Here is a 14,230-nt window from a genome sequence, read left to right as displayed (position 1 = left end):
TTTCCGGGAAAAATCGCGAAAAATGTAATAATTGTGTTCACGGGCCGGTAATTGGGTGTCGCGAGTGAGAAGTGGATTTGTAAATTGTGGGGAGTGTTTTTATTCCGCAGTGATTGAGCCGCCATATTTTTCCCCAAACGATCATTGGAGAATTCATCTTGGTGAAATCTAGGGGGTCTCTTTGAACGTAATTTACACGTTCATTCCTCAATTTCCCACTCCTGAGACCTAATTACCGGCCCGGCAAAAATAATGATCTGTCGATTGACCCTATCATTATATTTTTTGAGGGCCTACAGGGGCTGGCATTTAGTTACCCGTAAAACGCGTTTTTTCTAGGGAATTCCCTAGGGACATGTCGGGTAAAAATCCCTCCACCTGGGCCTTAACCTTTGCTATAAGCGCTGCTCATCTCCCCTATAATCTCTGCAACAAATACGTAAATATTTTTCATCGATCGTTTACTCCAGATTTTGGAGTATTTCTTCCTGAAGATGCCTTCTCACGAGGACGATCCTTACTCACAAGTTGCCAAAAGTTCCCTGAAGTTGAAGAACGATGAAACTGTTAGTAAAAAGTGAGTAAAACCCTTACGTCTTCGCTGTCAACATGAAAAATCATCTTCATAGGTTAGAAATTCTGAGATTATTTTGTTAATCCATTATTATATCATCTCTAGAAAAAAGCGTAAGCAAGAGAAGAAGAAGAAGCTGGTGGAGGTGTCGAAAATAGTTGAGGAGGAAGAGCAGCCTAAACACACAGTCCAGAGAACGAAAGCAGAATTGGCTTTCCTAAAAATGCAGGAGAAAATGGTAAAATTAGTTCTTTTCTTTTCAACAGTTATCTCTAATTAATGACTTCCCTATTAATTATTATCAATCATCATCATCATCCCTTTGTGCACAGCAAACTGAGAGAATTAAACAGAAAGCCTCAAAAACCCACAAACAGAGAGTCGAGGAGTTCAACAGACACCTGGACAGTCTCACCGAGCACTTCGACATTCCCAAGGTCTCCTGGACGAAATAACTTCATGGAATCACTACTCAATTTTATTACTATAAATTTATTACATTAAGCTATCTAGATAATCATAAAACAGTAGAAATTAATTTAATTTGTCTTAGATCTAATAATTCATTGAAGAATAATCCACCTGCAGTTTCTCTCAATAAAAAAAATTGTACATATTCAACAAGCCGAGTAAAATATATTCCATAATTTCTCATGAGATTCATCGTTCGAGCAACAACTCTCATTAATATAATTACGATTTATCTATTATTGCTAAAAATGGACGGAGTAGTTATTTTAATCACTATATCTTCAGAAAGAACCCACGAGGACGATTATTTCAAATGTTTGAAACGTTCTCTGATGATAATTTAATCTGATAATCATGGTAATCAAATATTGATTATATTTGTGTTTTGCATTGGTAAATTACGATAAGTGTATTTCACCTAGAGCCAATTGCCGCTGGTTATCTCGTAACCGAAGAGAGATAGAGAAACTTTCATAGGAATCTTTTTTGTAGACCGAAGTGTGAGCTAAAAAAAATATTCCCATAAAAAATCCGTTATCTCTGCTTATTCTCCAGATATTCATCGATAATTGGAATGAAAATAAAATGCACTCATTGTAATTCCCTCGAGATTGGATTAAGAACCTGAAGAGGTTCCGTATTGAGTCCAGAGGAGTGCAGTGACTCCTAGAAACAGTGAAAAGAGTTCAGAAGACGTCGTCAGTGAACTGGAGCTGACTCCAAACCTGAAGACCTTGATACGATTCTCGCTCTTGGCCCAGGGATTGCTTCCATCATCGAAGTACATGGGGCACTGGTCCCTCTCTCTTTCGTACTCTGTCATATCAATAGCAACAGCTGCCCCCTCAGTCCAGTTACTGCTCGTAACATCCTGATTGATACTGCAGTAAGGCCCAATGGCTTGGGACATGAGGACTCTGTTTAAGTCAGCCCTCTGGTAAACCCAGCACCTGTACTTGCTGTAGGGATCAAGCTCGTCGTAAGTAATGAGATAAGACTTGAGGTTCTCCTTCCAGAAACCGATGCACTTCATCTTGTAATCAGGCTCGCTGTAGATGTCGACAGGTCTCCCCAGGTGATCCACTGACAGACAGTAGTTCTCGTCGATGGCAATTTCCTTCTGATCACCTCCACACACTGAGAAATCCGAGATATTCTTCTGGCAGACGAACGTCGGCCTCGGCGACAGTGTAACACCACCCAGGATTCTCGTCTCGAATGGAATCTCTCCTTTCTGATTGAACATGTATTTTCCAGCGACTGGACACCTTACGGGCACCGGGCGTTTCGCCAGGTACAGATCGTATTTCCATCCAGGATTTTTGTTGAATCGCACCCATGAACACACCGTGTGGAAGTCGTCCTGAATTACTGCTACGCCTCGCCTGAATCTGGAGATGATGGCAGAATGAGGAATAACAAAATGAAATAATTAAATTAACATTGATTAATTTATTGGGTAAAATAGAAAATGAGAGAAACCTGATAACGTTGTGATGCTGTGGGACAAAGTCGAAGCAGATGTAGTCCTTCTGGCAACCATCGACGGTCAACCTAGCCATCATAAATCTGGTGTCCCTCTGCTCCCTGCAGATATATATTGTCTTCCTGTTTCTACCCTCATCAGGATGCCACTCCTCCGTTATGTGAGTCTCATTTATCGATATATCAGCGTCAATGTTTGCGGTGTTAATCCACTCCCCAGACATATTCTGAGGGAGTCTGCAGCCAGGTACCACTACCTCGGTCTTCACAGGAGTAATTCTCAACCTCTCGGGGCTCTTCTCCGGAGTCTTCAGGGTATTGCACTCCGCAGTGATTGAAACACCGATGTAGAGGTCGTCGTCTCGATTCTTCAGGAAGCACCTGTACTTCTCGTCTTTCCTGGACTCCTTGGTATTGGCTACAGCGAAAAAGTGATTTTTACCGACGAACCAGTCCCCTAGACAGCTGTACTCCACCACTCCATCAAAAGTTCCCTTCATGTTAGCACATTTTTTGTAGGTGATGTTGAATTTCTGATTTGTTATGAGGAACTGCGTTCCAGCGGTTTGACATGATTTTATCTGAGCATCTGGATTGTTGCATTCACCGGTGAATCTGAATCTGTTCTGGTAGGCGAATTGCCAGACACCCTCCAGGGAGGATCGACAGTTGATGGGTTTGGGATTCTCGGAGAAGAGGGTGATGTACTGCTGATCAGGGTGGATTCCACTGCAGATATCGTCGATTGTTGCCTCGACATTTGAGGGAAGATTCACGCAGGAGGGCAACTCTAGTTTCTCCAGGACATTCACTGTCTGGACTGTCAGCTTGACGCAGTGGTAGCACGTCTCCTTCTTGAAGAGGAAGGTGTAGTGCAGACGTTTGTCCTCTCTCATCGCGATGCAGGTCCCTCGGTTCGACATGGTTTTTGCATCTATGTCATTCAGGGTGTTCCTGCCGTTCTCCCAGGAGAACCACGTTCCACGTACCCCCTCGGGAATTGTACAATTGCTTGGTGGATTATCCTGGAGGCTCCATGGCACTGCAATACCATTTTTTTAAATCAACAATTCATCAACAATCAGTTAATTAATGTCAGAGACTGACATCGAGGTTTCACCACTTGAATTACAAATTATTGAACGCAATCATCTGATCATCTAGTGTCCAATAATAAAATGTAGAAATAATTACCGATGATTAGAGCAACAAGTGAGTGAGAAAGTGAACTTCGTTTTCGAGGACTTACCACTGATTAATATTAAACTAAGGCACAGGACTAGTGACTTCACCACTTGCTTCATTATTCCGTCATTGACTTCTCCCCAGAGCAATGAGATTTTATTTTATTATTTTGTTATTGCCACAAGTTGCTCCAGAAAATCATGAATTTGTCAATGACTCAAACAACGCGCAACGCCCCAACCCAACCCATTTTTCTTACGCTGAATTTCCATGGGTGTCGCTGATTCTAGATCATGAGAGATCGCCTCAAGATCATTCCCTTGAATTTGGCTGCATGACAGCTCCTTCTTTACCGAAACGCAAGAATGGTGGACGCGTGAGTAAAACCGATTATCACCCAAAGAATCTCAAAACATCGGTCTAAAATAAAAATAATTCGTTCCAGTGCCAATGTCAAAATGTTCTCGATAAATTCAGGACAAGATTTACATGTATATTTTTTTAATTGCCCAGAGATGTCCAGGGTATTTGTGCAGACAAGAGGGACGTTCCCTTCGGCTGCTCCAAAGATTGTTGATAAAAAGCTCCACAATAATGATTTAATAATTAAGGATTTTTATGCTGAATAGAAGATTTGGATTGTTGGGATTAATTTAATCTATTTGTTTATGTTTTTTTTTTAGGGTTAAGGGAGTGTTTTGAGATTCTAACCTAAGAAGCGATGCTTTCGTATGGCTGGATGTAATTAAGGGGTTAATGATGGATTTTTCTGTGGTTTCAGGAAGAAAAAGGCTGACAAGAAGGCCGAGCCTTCGAAGAAGCTCCCCGCAGTCCCTGAGTCCGTCCTCAAGAGGAGGAAACGTCGTCAGGCAGCCCAAACTGCTCGTCTTCAGGTTTCCATAAAGGTATAACCATTTTATTTCAATGACAAGTGGTAAAGTTGACGTTTTTATTCCTCTCTGCTTGTAATCAATGGTTTCACCAGAAGTAATAAATTTTCTCGGGATTTTAAATCTATGAAATGCGTATGAAATGTTTTTTTTTTCTGTTTAGGCACGTGCTGCACACTACAAGAAGAGGAAAGAAATCTTCAAGCGTGCCGAGTCGTACGTCAAGGAATACAGACAGAAGGAGAGGGATGAGATCAGGTTGAAGAGACAGGCAAAAAACCGTGGGAACTACTACATTCCTGGTGAAGCTCGTCTTGCCTTTGTCATCCGTATTCGGGGGTAAGGGCTGTCAAAATAATAAACATCTGTCTAGTCTTTATTTGGGAATCTTTTTAGCTATGAATTAAAATAAAAACAATGTACACGTCAATTTTTTTTCAACGCATTTTCACGGTTGCAGTGTTAATCAAGTCGCCCCAAAGGTTCGCAAGGTTCTCCAGCTCTTCAGGCTGAAGCAGATCAACAATGGTGTCTTCGTCAGGTTAAACAAGGCCACTATCAACATGCTTCGTATTGTTGAGCCTTACATTACCTGGGGATATCCCAACCTCAAGTCAGTCCGGGAACTTGTCTACAAACGTGGATTCGCCAAGATCAATCGTCAGCGCATCCCAATCACTAGCAATTCCATCATTGAACAGAAACTCGGTAATTTATCATAATTTTCCCTTTTCTTTTATTCGTAACCCCAGATATTCAGTGCTTTCTTACAATTATTTAAATAATATATTGAAGACATTGAGTGTTGAAATCGATTTTTCAAGTTAATGCCTAGGAAATTAATTCTGACGTGTTGGATAATGATTTTAATTGTCGACAAGTCCATAAGGGTTGATTAACATTTCTAAATCCTCTCTCTTCCATCTTGTCGAAGATTAATTGACTTCTTCAATAGTTCTCTTCGAATTGATTCGAAGAAAATTGTCGATTCAAACAATACAAAATTTTGGAAAGAGTAAAATGATGTTAGGACTTTTTTTTAAATAAAAATAATTAGTTCTGCCGTCCCATTTCCACATTTATGTCAATAATTACGTTCAGTTCATGATATTGATTTAATTTTCTCTTCAGGTGGCTCTGGCCTCATCTGTACCGAGGATTTGATCCACGAAATCTTCACAGTTGGATCCAAGTTCAAGTACGCCAGCAATTTCCTCTGGCCATTCAAGGTAATGACATTAATTATTTATTTATTTATTTACCAGTTGACATAGGCATGGAAATAGAATTTTACTCTTGTCTATTGCCTCCTACTGTGTCACAGAGCAATACAAGGTCTTTCTTCATTTATCTGGAGTATTTATTCCAGATTTCGAAAGATCTTAAACACTTCACTCTTTTCTTTTTATTTTTATTTGGTGATTGTGATGAGGTTTATTATTGGCAATGGTAATGGAAATGTTTTCCATTTTTCAGCTGAACACCCCAACTGGTGGATGGCGCAAGAAGACCAATCACTACGTCGAGGGTGGAGATTTCGGTAACCGTGAGGACAAAATCAACGAACTCCTCAGGCGAATGGTTTAGACTCTAATAACTGTACTCTTCTGACAAAAAAATGAATAAAAAAGTACGTTTTCATACGGATATTGCTGTTTTGTCACTTTTCTCTGAAATTTCATTTTTCCATTAAATAATTATTTATTTCGCGTGTGTTGTCGCCAATAGATTTTCTTCAGAAAAAATTCTGGGAAATTTGCAAAAAAAAATCACTGGAAATAATTTAAAAACCCACGTGTTCCATTTTGCTGGGCTATCCACTGGATATTAATTTCAATAAAATGACTATTCGAATGCATATCTCTAATTTATTATTAAATAAACTATACTCGAGTCATAAAATAGCGTTTTATGAATCATCGATTGAAATCTCGTAGACATCCATCAAAGCCTTATTCTCCCCTACCTTAGCCTCTTTTTAATATTAATAAATATTAATATAAACTAATAAATTTTAAATTTTAATCTATACAGATTTTTTTACTATTCCGACAAAATTTGAGATGATTGTACTCTCCATTCCCTTCAAATTGAGGATCAAAAATTTTCAATGACTTCCCTGTAACACTTTTGAAAAAATGAAAACTGTTTTTTATTAAAACCATGCATATGTATAATTACTAGTTAATTAACCCTTAGGATTTGTTGTTAAAAATATCTCCCCGATATTTTCAACACCAAACATTATTTACATAAATATTTAATGTTCAGGAGATGAAAGTTGAATTGAAATATTCGTAAAACTATATTTGGCGCCAGAGAGAAAAATACGGATCATGCGCAGAATGAAGACGTCGGTTTTTCCCCCACGAGACTAGTCTCCAAGGCATGATCGGGACATCAGTGGTTCGAGACTCCTCGTTATGATTTTTTTTAATCACTTTATCACCGTTGTCATCCACTAATCTTCTTATTTTACGAATTAAATGTACTAAACCGTAATCGTAACGAGAGCAATCTGTACTGCATTATCGTGCCTCGCATAATTATCACATTTTACAGCAACATAACCTCGAGATTTCGTCAGACAGGTAAAACCGTGAATCTATCATACACGATAATTCCGGAGTTCTTGAGTCATCTTCTTCGGTAACTGAAATAAAATCGTAATGAGTAGAGATTGTAATTGTGGGAATAATCAGATTGTACTTGAAATTCTTCAGAAAAATTTAATATCACGATATTTTATTTTGGGGTCGTGGGTAGCGATCCGATGAGATAATCTCGAGTTTCTCCGATCGAATCCCTGATGCGACACTCATGAACATTATTTTAGTTGACAAATTTATGTTTTTGGAATAACTCCATTCGCTAACTAAATAAAAAATATTAATTATTGTTTTTTGATGGTTAAAATCAGCCCTTCAACCTCAAGTGTAAAAACTGAATATATTTTCCAGTTTGTAATTATTTACTCAATTATTTTATTTTTGTTATAATTTATTTCGATTACAACAAAAGTTTTCCGTTGTAGTTCTTAATTGTTGGTTAATTGTTTAAACAATTTGAATAATTACTGGATTTGATGTTTTGATTTCCTCTTCGTTTTGTCCACAGAGAATTAATCAGGTGTAGCAACATCGACATGTCGACATCTGGAGGTTCCAGCAACTCCAAAACTTCTGAAGCGTCTCGAGTGTTCGTCCTGACCCCCGACATGCTGAAGAAATTGGGGCTCTCAGATGAGATAAAACTACTCCAGAGTGAACCGAAACCCAAGAAAAAGCCACAAGTCAGCGCAACCCCCAAGAAATCTCGGACCCTGAAACCGAGACGAGTCATTCCCTCGAGCAAAGTCCGGATTATTTCCAAGAGAAAAACCGACACCGAGGCAAAACGACAACTGAAGCCCTCGAGACACCCCCCAAAGACCAAGGAACTAGACAAAACCGACGAGAACAAGGGAAAAGTCATTCGAAAGCCCTTCGTCATCCCCAAGATACTGAAAGTAATTCCTGGGGGACTGAGAGATCAAAAGACTGCACCACGGGACGAACAAACGACAGGAACTCCTGGAAATTCCTCTAGAAAGGGAGGAATAATTCGAAAAAAGAAAGATCCTGAGGTCAATCGGAAGAAATTCATGTCAGATGCGGTGGAAAATGTGGAGCTGGTGATCCATGAGGAGAATAATAATCCAGGGACTGAGTCTCTTCAACAAGATCGGACTATTTCACAGAGAAAAGAGAGCCCCGAGACAATTACATCACTAGATTCTATGCATAATCCTTGGAAAGAAAAAAAATCCTTGCCAGAAAATCCAAGAGAAGGAAGTGGAGATAAACCACAAGAGGTGGAACCTGCTGAGGATCATATCGAGATTGAATTGAGTAGAATGAATCTCTGGCAATCACCTCCTAGGAATAGAATAGAAAGAGTTAATTCTGAAAACATAGAAGATGATTTGATGGATATACTGGGAAATGAAGACGATTTTTCTCTGATTGAAGGTGATTTGATTACAGGAGCTGGAGTTGATGAATCGTTGGATGATAAATCGAGAGGAAATTCTACTGCAAGAGAGGTTTCAAGGACAGAAAGAGAAGACTCATCCGATTCGATGAGGAAAAACGGAAAGAGTCCGGAGAAAAAATTGAATTCGTTGGGAATTAGCAGTGGAGATGCACCCGATAATTCAGGAAAGGTGATTCAGGATATTAAATTACCAGAATTCGCAGGATTGGCTGAATCTGCTGGAGGAATGAAAGGTCCTGAGTTAATTCAGGCGAGTGCTGGAGTGAATTATCAATTGGAGAGTCCAGGGGAGAGGATCCAGACTTCAAGTGATAAATCAACAGTACAGGATCCAAAATCCACGAATTTATCGTCTGACAATCAGCGAACTGCTCCAAAAGCTCTACCAAGAATCAGAAACACCAGGATATTGAGACCAAAACCCAATATTTGTCGTCAATCACCTCGAGGCCGTCAAAAGACCAATGAAACTTCAACTCCGTTGCCATCATTGAACCTGCAGTCTCCCCCAAAATCGGAAGCATCATGTGAACAACTAGTTATCAACGAATCCCCTGGGGAATCTAAAAATCCTGCTGCACCCCACAGCGATCCTGGTCCTCAGAAATCTTCGGATGAAATCCCTCCACTGGTTGTTGACAGAAAACCTGAGGATCAGATAGTAAATAATGAATCATTCACAAAACCTTTGGATAACCTTGATTTATTGATGGCAGCAGTGGATATAAACCTGAAACAAAAACATTCAGGAGGGATTAATTCAATTGCTCGATGTGGAAATGTGAAGGCTCTGGATGACGTCTCGTCGTCAGTAAGTCAACCGATGGAACTTGAGGAGGAAAATTTGACAGAGACTCTGGGGCTGAAAATGGCAGATGATGGGGAGAAGAGAGATGTTATTGATAGTAATGATTCCAATGGAATGATTGTATCTGATGGCGTGGATTTGGCAAGACCAGTGCCTCCAGAAGAACCAAAGACTGAGGCATCTGATATTCCAGTAAAACTTGAAGAAAAATCACTAGCAAATGATCGTGATGTAATCGTGCCTTGTCCCGTCTCCAAATCATTGGGGAATCCCCCGAGAGCTGTTAGAAAGAAATCGAGAGTTCCACCTCCTGCAGTATCAAATCGAAGGACTTCACTGAGAGCAAAAGGGAGAGAATCTGAAAATAAAGATAAACAGAATCTAGAGATTGTAACTTCATTGACATCAAACTCATCATCTGGAGGTAGCACTGGAGGAAAAACAGAAGCAGAAGTGAAACCCAGAAGAAAGAGAACATCAAAAAAGGATCTGGAGGATTCAAAACCTCCAAAAATCGCTAGAAAAATTCAGGAGAACGTGCCACATGTTGAGACTGAAGAGACTGCAGCTCGAAGTCCAATCAGGACATCTCGAAGACAATCAAAACCGAAAATCTACGAGGACTGCATCATGTGGACGTCGATGTCTCACAGAGTCCTGGAGAATCACACGGATGTCGTCAGTGATTTATCAATTCGCAAATCAGGTCAACGGAGATCTAAAAAAATATCAGAAAGAAATTCCCCAACTAAATTGGATAATGGAGGAAATATTAATGATTCTGTAACAGATATTGAAATTAAAGAGGAGTACGATGAGAGGATTATCAATTCATGTGTTGAAAATGAAGAGGAAGGGGAATTAAACCCAGAAGAGAAGATCGTCGAAGGCTCTGAACAACTGACGACTCCAGGGGAATCAGGGGTTCATCATTCAGAGGCTGATAATCATGATTCTCGTAATTATCCAGATGTATCGTCTTCGCTGAAACGAAAATCCAGGGCATCCGAAGGTCACAGCAAAAAGAAGACGAATTCTAGGGCAGCGCAAAAGGTGAAGCCAGAGAATTTTTCGGGAGAAAACTCGTCGACATCTGATTTAAAAATGAAAATTATCGGGGAAAAGTCTGTGCAGTCCAGTGAATCCATTGCTATTGATAATAATGATGTCATCGTGCCGTTAAAATCATTGGAGAATCCGCAGAGACCTGTCAGAAAAAGGAGGAGAATGGCATCGGTTAAAATGTCAAATAAAAAAGGTCCACTGAGAGGAGCGAGAGATTCTGTGGATGGAAATGAAGACGTGGACCTTGGGATTTCAGGTCCTCTGAAACGTTCTGGAATGATTGATAAAAGAATAATAGCTGCAGGAAAAATAGGCAGTGGATCTGCATCGAGAGAATCATCCCAAGAATCTGAAACACCAGAAGATGTGAGGAAAGAGGGTAGAGTGAAGCCACAGGGTAAGACTCCGTCTAGAAAAAAAAGCCGGAGATCTAAATTAATTGTTGAAGAGCAGATTGAACTTCATGGGTGTGAAGCTGAAGAAAACCCGGTAGAAACGCCTCCAGTGCTTTCCAAAGAAGAAATTCCACTCGAAAAAACGTCGGAAGTTCCTGTTGCCCTCAAAATTCCCCCAAGACTCGATAAAAATCCAAAAAAATCCCAGAAAACTCTGAAAGAAATGCCAGCATTACCTCCCCTAGTCCTGGAAAGCATTCGCGAGATCTCCGCAGGTCCAGATGAAGAATTTCCCGGTCATCCAACTCCAATGATTCTAGAGGAAGTTTCGAGCCTTAAGGATGACCCAGAGCGCTCAGTATCTCTAAAAAATCGAGACCTCCCAGAAGATGCTCCTGAGGATATCAACACCTCTGCTGTCCGTCGGAGGAAGCTCTTGGCGAATCCAGAGGAGACAGACGGTGAAGGTCTCTCGGGATCCTCCGAGGAAGTTGATCCCCTTCCAGCGCCACCTCATCGACGTCGAGGACGTCGAGGTCGTCGAGGTAGAGGCAGAGGTCGAGGCCCTTCCACTCTTCCAGTGGATCGGGATTACACTCCACGAGTGTGTAATCCACCCTCAAGTACTCCAGCCCCTGTCCCCAAAAAAATCGCCGAGAAGACACAAAAATGTGGGAAATGCCAGGAGGAAATGTCCACGTCCCAGTGGTCACACCACAACTTCTCCAAACACAACAATATGGGCTGGAAATTCGACCAACCGGAGCCAGATTTCTCCGACGTAAAGGCTCTCACCAGTCTTCTCGCTAAAGTGAAGAAGAAGAAGTCATTTCTCACCTGCGAGAGCTGCTCCACGAAGAAGAGATCGGTTGCTGGATTTATGTCGCACATAACATTCTGTGGAAAGACTGAAATTGAGAAGCAATCGTTAATGTGGACGTGTCCCATCTGCAGGGTAATCCTGATGCCTTCTTCCCAGGAGTACCACGAGAAGGTGCACAGGGATCTGGGGAGCATTCCTAAGAAAAAGAAGGAGATGCAGATGGAGATACCAAAGGAACCAGTCGACCTGGACTCATCAAGAATCAAGAGAAAAGCTGCAGAGAGGGCTGCCACCAAGATATCAGAGTTCACAGACTTGGTGAAGGGTTCCGACGAGGTTCTACCCAAGAAGAAGAAACTCACAGCAAAAATCAGAGAATTGATAGAGCGTCCTGTCATCACCAAGAAGATATCTGGGGTGTGGAAGGCCATGTGGTCTAGGGCAATTACTCACAATGAGAAGGCGTATTGCAGAGAGCCTGGATGTGATTTCTCTGCACCGACTCTCGTGGAAATATGCAAGCACTACGTCACCTGCAATTTCACCGCGAGAACGACTTTTATTTGTAAAGTCTGCAGGTTTTCTTGTGAACCCAAGGCCGAGATTGTTCAGCACGTGAAGGATGAGCACTCGAGTGAAATCCAGGGGAATGATTCGGATTACAATGCCAGTGACTCAGAGGATGACGAGGAGGAGGATAACGAGGAGATTGCGGAAGATAAGGAGCCTATGAGGAAGAGAAAGCTGGGACCCAGGCAACCGCTTCGACCCAAGGCCAAGTTCCTGGGGAATCCCATACAGTATAAAAATCTCCCGAGCAATATGACCTATCCCCCTGCTATCGAGTGGACTATGGAATTCCAGGAGAAGTGCTACGATCTGGAGCTCTTCTCGGAGCTCCAGGTGAATGAGATGAAGAGGGTGGAGGAGCCTGAGGATTTTCTACCAGAGGAAAAACTCTCCATGTCGACGAGGGTGAAGGTGAAGGAGAAGGGATCTGGAAATAATTCTTGGAGGAGGTGGAAGAGATTTGAAGGGGATGTCGTGGGCGATGTTCCCACGTTTTTCACTGGGGGACCTGTGTGGGCTCTTGCCTGGCTACCTATTCCTCCGACGATGTATAATGAGGAGAATGAGCAATTCGTGGCGGTTAGCACTCACAAGGGGATGGAGGACACCTTCGAGGTGGGAAGGAGCTACTCTGGTAGGAATTCAATTCAGATCTGGAGTCTGGGAAGTCTCAGGCATGACAACGATGTGCCAAGTGCTCCGAAATTTTGTTATGCTGTGGGACACGAGGGAGGAACTGTGTGGTGTATGGAGTGGTGTCCTTCAGGGGCTTATCAACGAGGAAGGATGGGGCTGCTGGCTGCTGCCATGTCTTCAGGGGATGTTTTGATTTTTTCGCTGCCTCTACCCCAGGAATTTAATCAAGGGAAAGGCAAGAAGAGAGACAAGAGAAAGGACGAGGAGAAGGTCTTCAAGACTGAGCCTGTGATGATCTTGAAGGTTAATACACCTGGTGAAATGTCCTCTCAATGTATGACTCTCAACTGGATGAAGACTAAGGGTCATGATACCTTGGCTGCAGGATTTGCCAATGGGTACGTCGCTCTTTGGCACTTGACCACAGAATCTCCACTTCTCAAGTACCAGGTGAAATCCACTATTCATCTGGATGCATTTATGCATTTTTATGCACATCGACACGCTGTCATGTTCGTTACTCTTATCCCAGGGGAAGAGAAGAGGTACCTGGTGACAGCTGGGATGGACAGGTGTTCCAAGGTATGGGATTTAGAGGACACGAGTCTTCCCTTTGAATTCCTGAAGAAGGGAGTTGCTGTCAACGGAACTTGGCTGACCCATTGGCCTGCGATTCTAGCGTCCTACGACGATGTCCTGGGGTTCGGACACACCCAGACTTATTTGGCACCTGTCAGAGAACCTGTCAGCAAGGTTATTGCTATTTTACCAACAAATTCACCGGTTTATGCTCTGGCAAGCTCTGACTGGGCAAATGGCATATGTCAGGGTACAGCAGCTGGAGAAGTCGTCGCTATTTTCCCACCGCAGATGCTCTATCTCAGGGAAATTGATAAACTCTCGAAGGCCAGGTGGCTACTGTCTGATGTGGAAATCATAGATTTCAAGGGGATGGACCAGGGGAACGAGTATAATTACAAACCTGAGAGGTACAAAGAATGCCAGGAGAGGTTTGGAGTGGAATTCAGGGAGGATTTTTACAATTCCAGTGGTCATTCTCGTCCGCCACAGGACAGAAAGTCTGCCCTTAATACTGACGCCATGCGTAAAATGCCTGTTGAACAATATCCTTTTGCTGCTATCAATAGGATTTCCTGGAGTCCCAATGGCTCCTGCTATCTGTGGATTGCTGTGGGCTATCGAAATGGACTGGTCAGGGTTTTGAATTTCAAAAAAATGAACAAAAGCAGTATTACCAATGATTTGCTCTCCCAACATGCAGCAGCCATGAGG

General features: G+C 41.9%; 3 protein-coding genes across 4 annotated transcripts in view; 2 read left to right on the top strand and 1 right to left on the bottom strand.

Moving 5' to 3' along the window:
* LOC105265964 (protein FAM32A-like) overlaps positions 1-1,621 on the top strand; it is a 10,070-nt gene extending 8,449 nt beyond the window's left edge. Inside the window, exons 1-4 of one of the 2 annotated variants that reach the window (XM_011303816.1) lie at positions 7-24; positions 471-577; positions 680-812; positions 907-1,621. In XM_011303816.1, coding sequence (XP_011302118.1) covers positions 495-577; positions 680-812; positions 907-1,029 — 339 coding nt within the window. In that variant the 5' untranslated portion in view covers positions 7-24; positions 471-494 and the 3' untranslated portion in view covers positions 1,030-1,621. Of the gene's footprint in view, positions 1-6; positions 25-470; positions 578-679; positions 813-906 lie in introns of those variants that run through there. The other variant, XM_011303815.1, reaches the window with a different exon arrangement.
* Positions 1,191-3,962, bottom strand: udt (protein undicht). The gene is made up of 3 exons (XM_011303817.1): positions 3,780-3,962; positions 2,528-3,572; positions 1,191-2,436 (listed from the first exon to the last, which is right to left on the bottom strand). The coding sequence occupies exons 1-3, from the start codon at positions 3,832-3,834 to the stop codon at positions 1,662-1,664; spliced, it is 1,875 nt and encodes a 624-aa protein (XP_011302119.1). The 5' UTR covers positions 3,835-3,962; the 3' UTR covers positions 1,191-1,661.
* A 31-nt stretch (positions 3,963-3,993) lies between these two features.
* RpL7 (ribosomal protein L7) lies at positions 3,994-6,252 on the top strand. Its single transcript, XM_011303810.1, has 6 exons — positions 3,994-4,091; positions 4,497-4,620; positions 4,769-4,944; positions 5,066-5,313; positions 5,737-5,834; positions 6,082-6,252. Exons 1-6 carry the CDS (start codon positions 4,081-4,083, stop codon positions 6,190-6,192), a joined length of 768 nt encoding a protein of 255 aa, XP_011302112.1. The 5' UTR covers positions 3,994-4,080; the 3' UTR covers positions 6,193-6,252.
* Positions 6,253-14,230: the final 7,978 nt, after the last annotated feature.

Source organism: Fopius arisanus, unplaced genomic scaffold, assembly GCF_000806365.1.
Source record: "Fopius arisanus strain USDA-PBARC FA_bdor unplaced genomic scaffold, ASM80636v1 scaffold00033, whole genome shotgun sequence".
Classification (NCBI taxonomy): Eukaryota; Metazoa; Arthropoda; class Insecta; order Hymenoptera; family Braconidae; genus Fopius; species Fopius arisanus.
Note: the sequence above shows the minus strand (reverse complement) of the source record. Positions and strands in the feature narration are given on the sequence as shown.

What these genes read in the sequence shown, in the direction of transcription:
- RpL7 (XM_011303810.1), top strand. An exon ending in CATCATTGAACAGAAACTCG is followed by an intron (nt 5,314 to 5,736) that starts GTAATTTATCAT and finishes TTTTCTCTTCAG; the next exon opens with GTGGCTCTGGCCTCATCTGT. An exon ending in ATTTCCTCTGGCCATTCAAG is followed by an intron (nt 5,835 to 6,081) that starts GTAATGACATTA and finishes TCCATTTTTCAG; the next exon opens with CTGAACACCCCAACTGGTGG.
- udt (XM_011303817.1), bottom strand. Translation starts at nt 3,834, where the DNA reads ATGAAGCAAGTGGTGAAGTCACTAGTCCTGTGCCTTAGTTTAATATTA. An exon ending in TAGTTTAATATTAATCAGTG is followed by an intron (nt 3,573 to 3,779) that starts GTAAGTCCTCGA and finishes ATGGTATTGCAG; the next exon opens with TGCCATGGAGCCTCCAGGAT. An exon ending in CAGCATCACAACGTTATCAG is followed by an intron (nt 2,437 to 2,527) that starts GTTTCTCTCATT and finishes CATCATCTCCAG; the next exon opens with ATTCAGGCGAGGCGTAGCAG.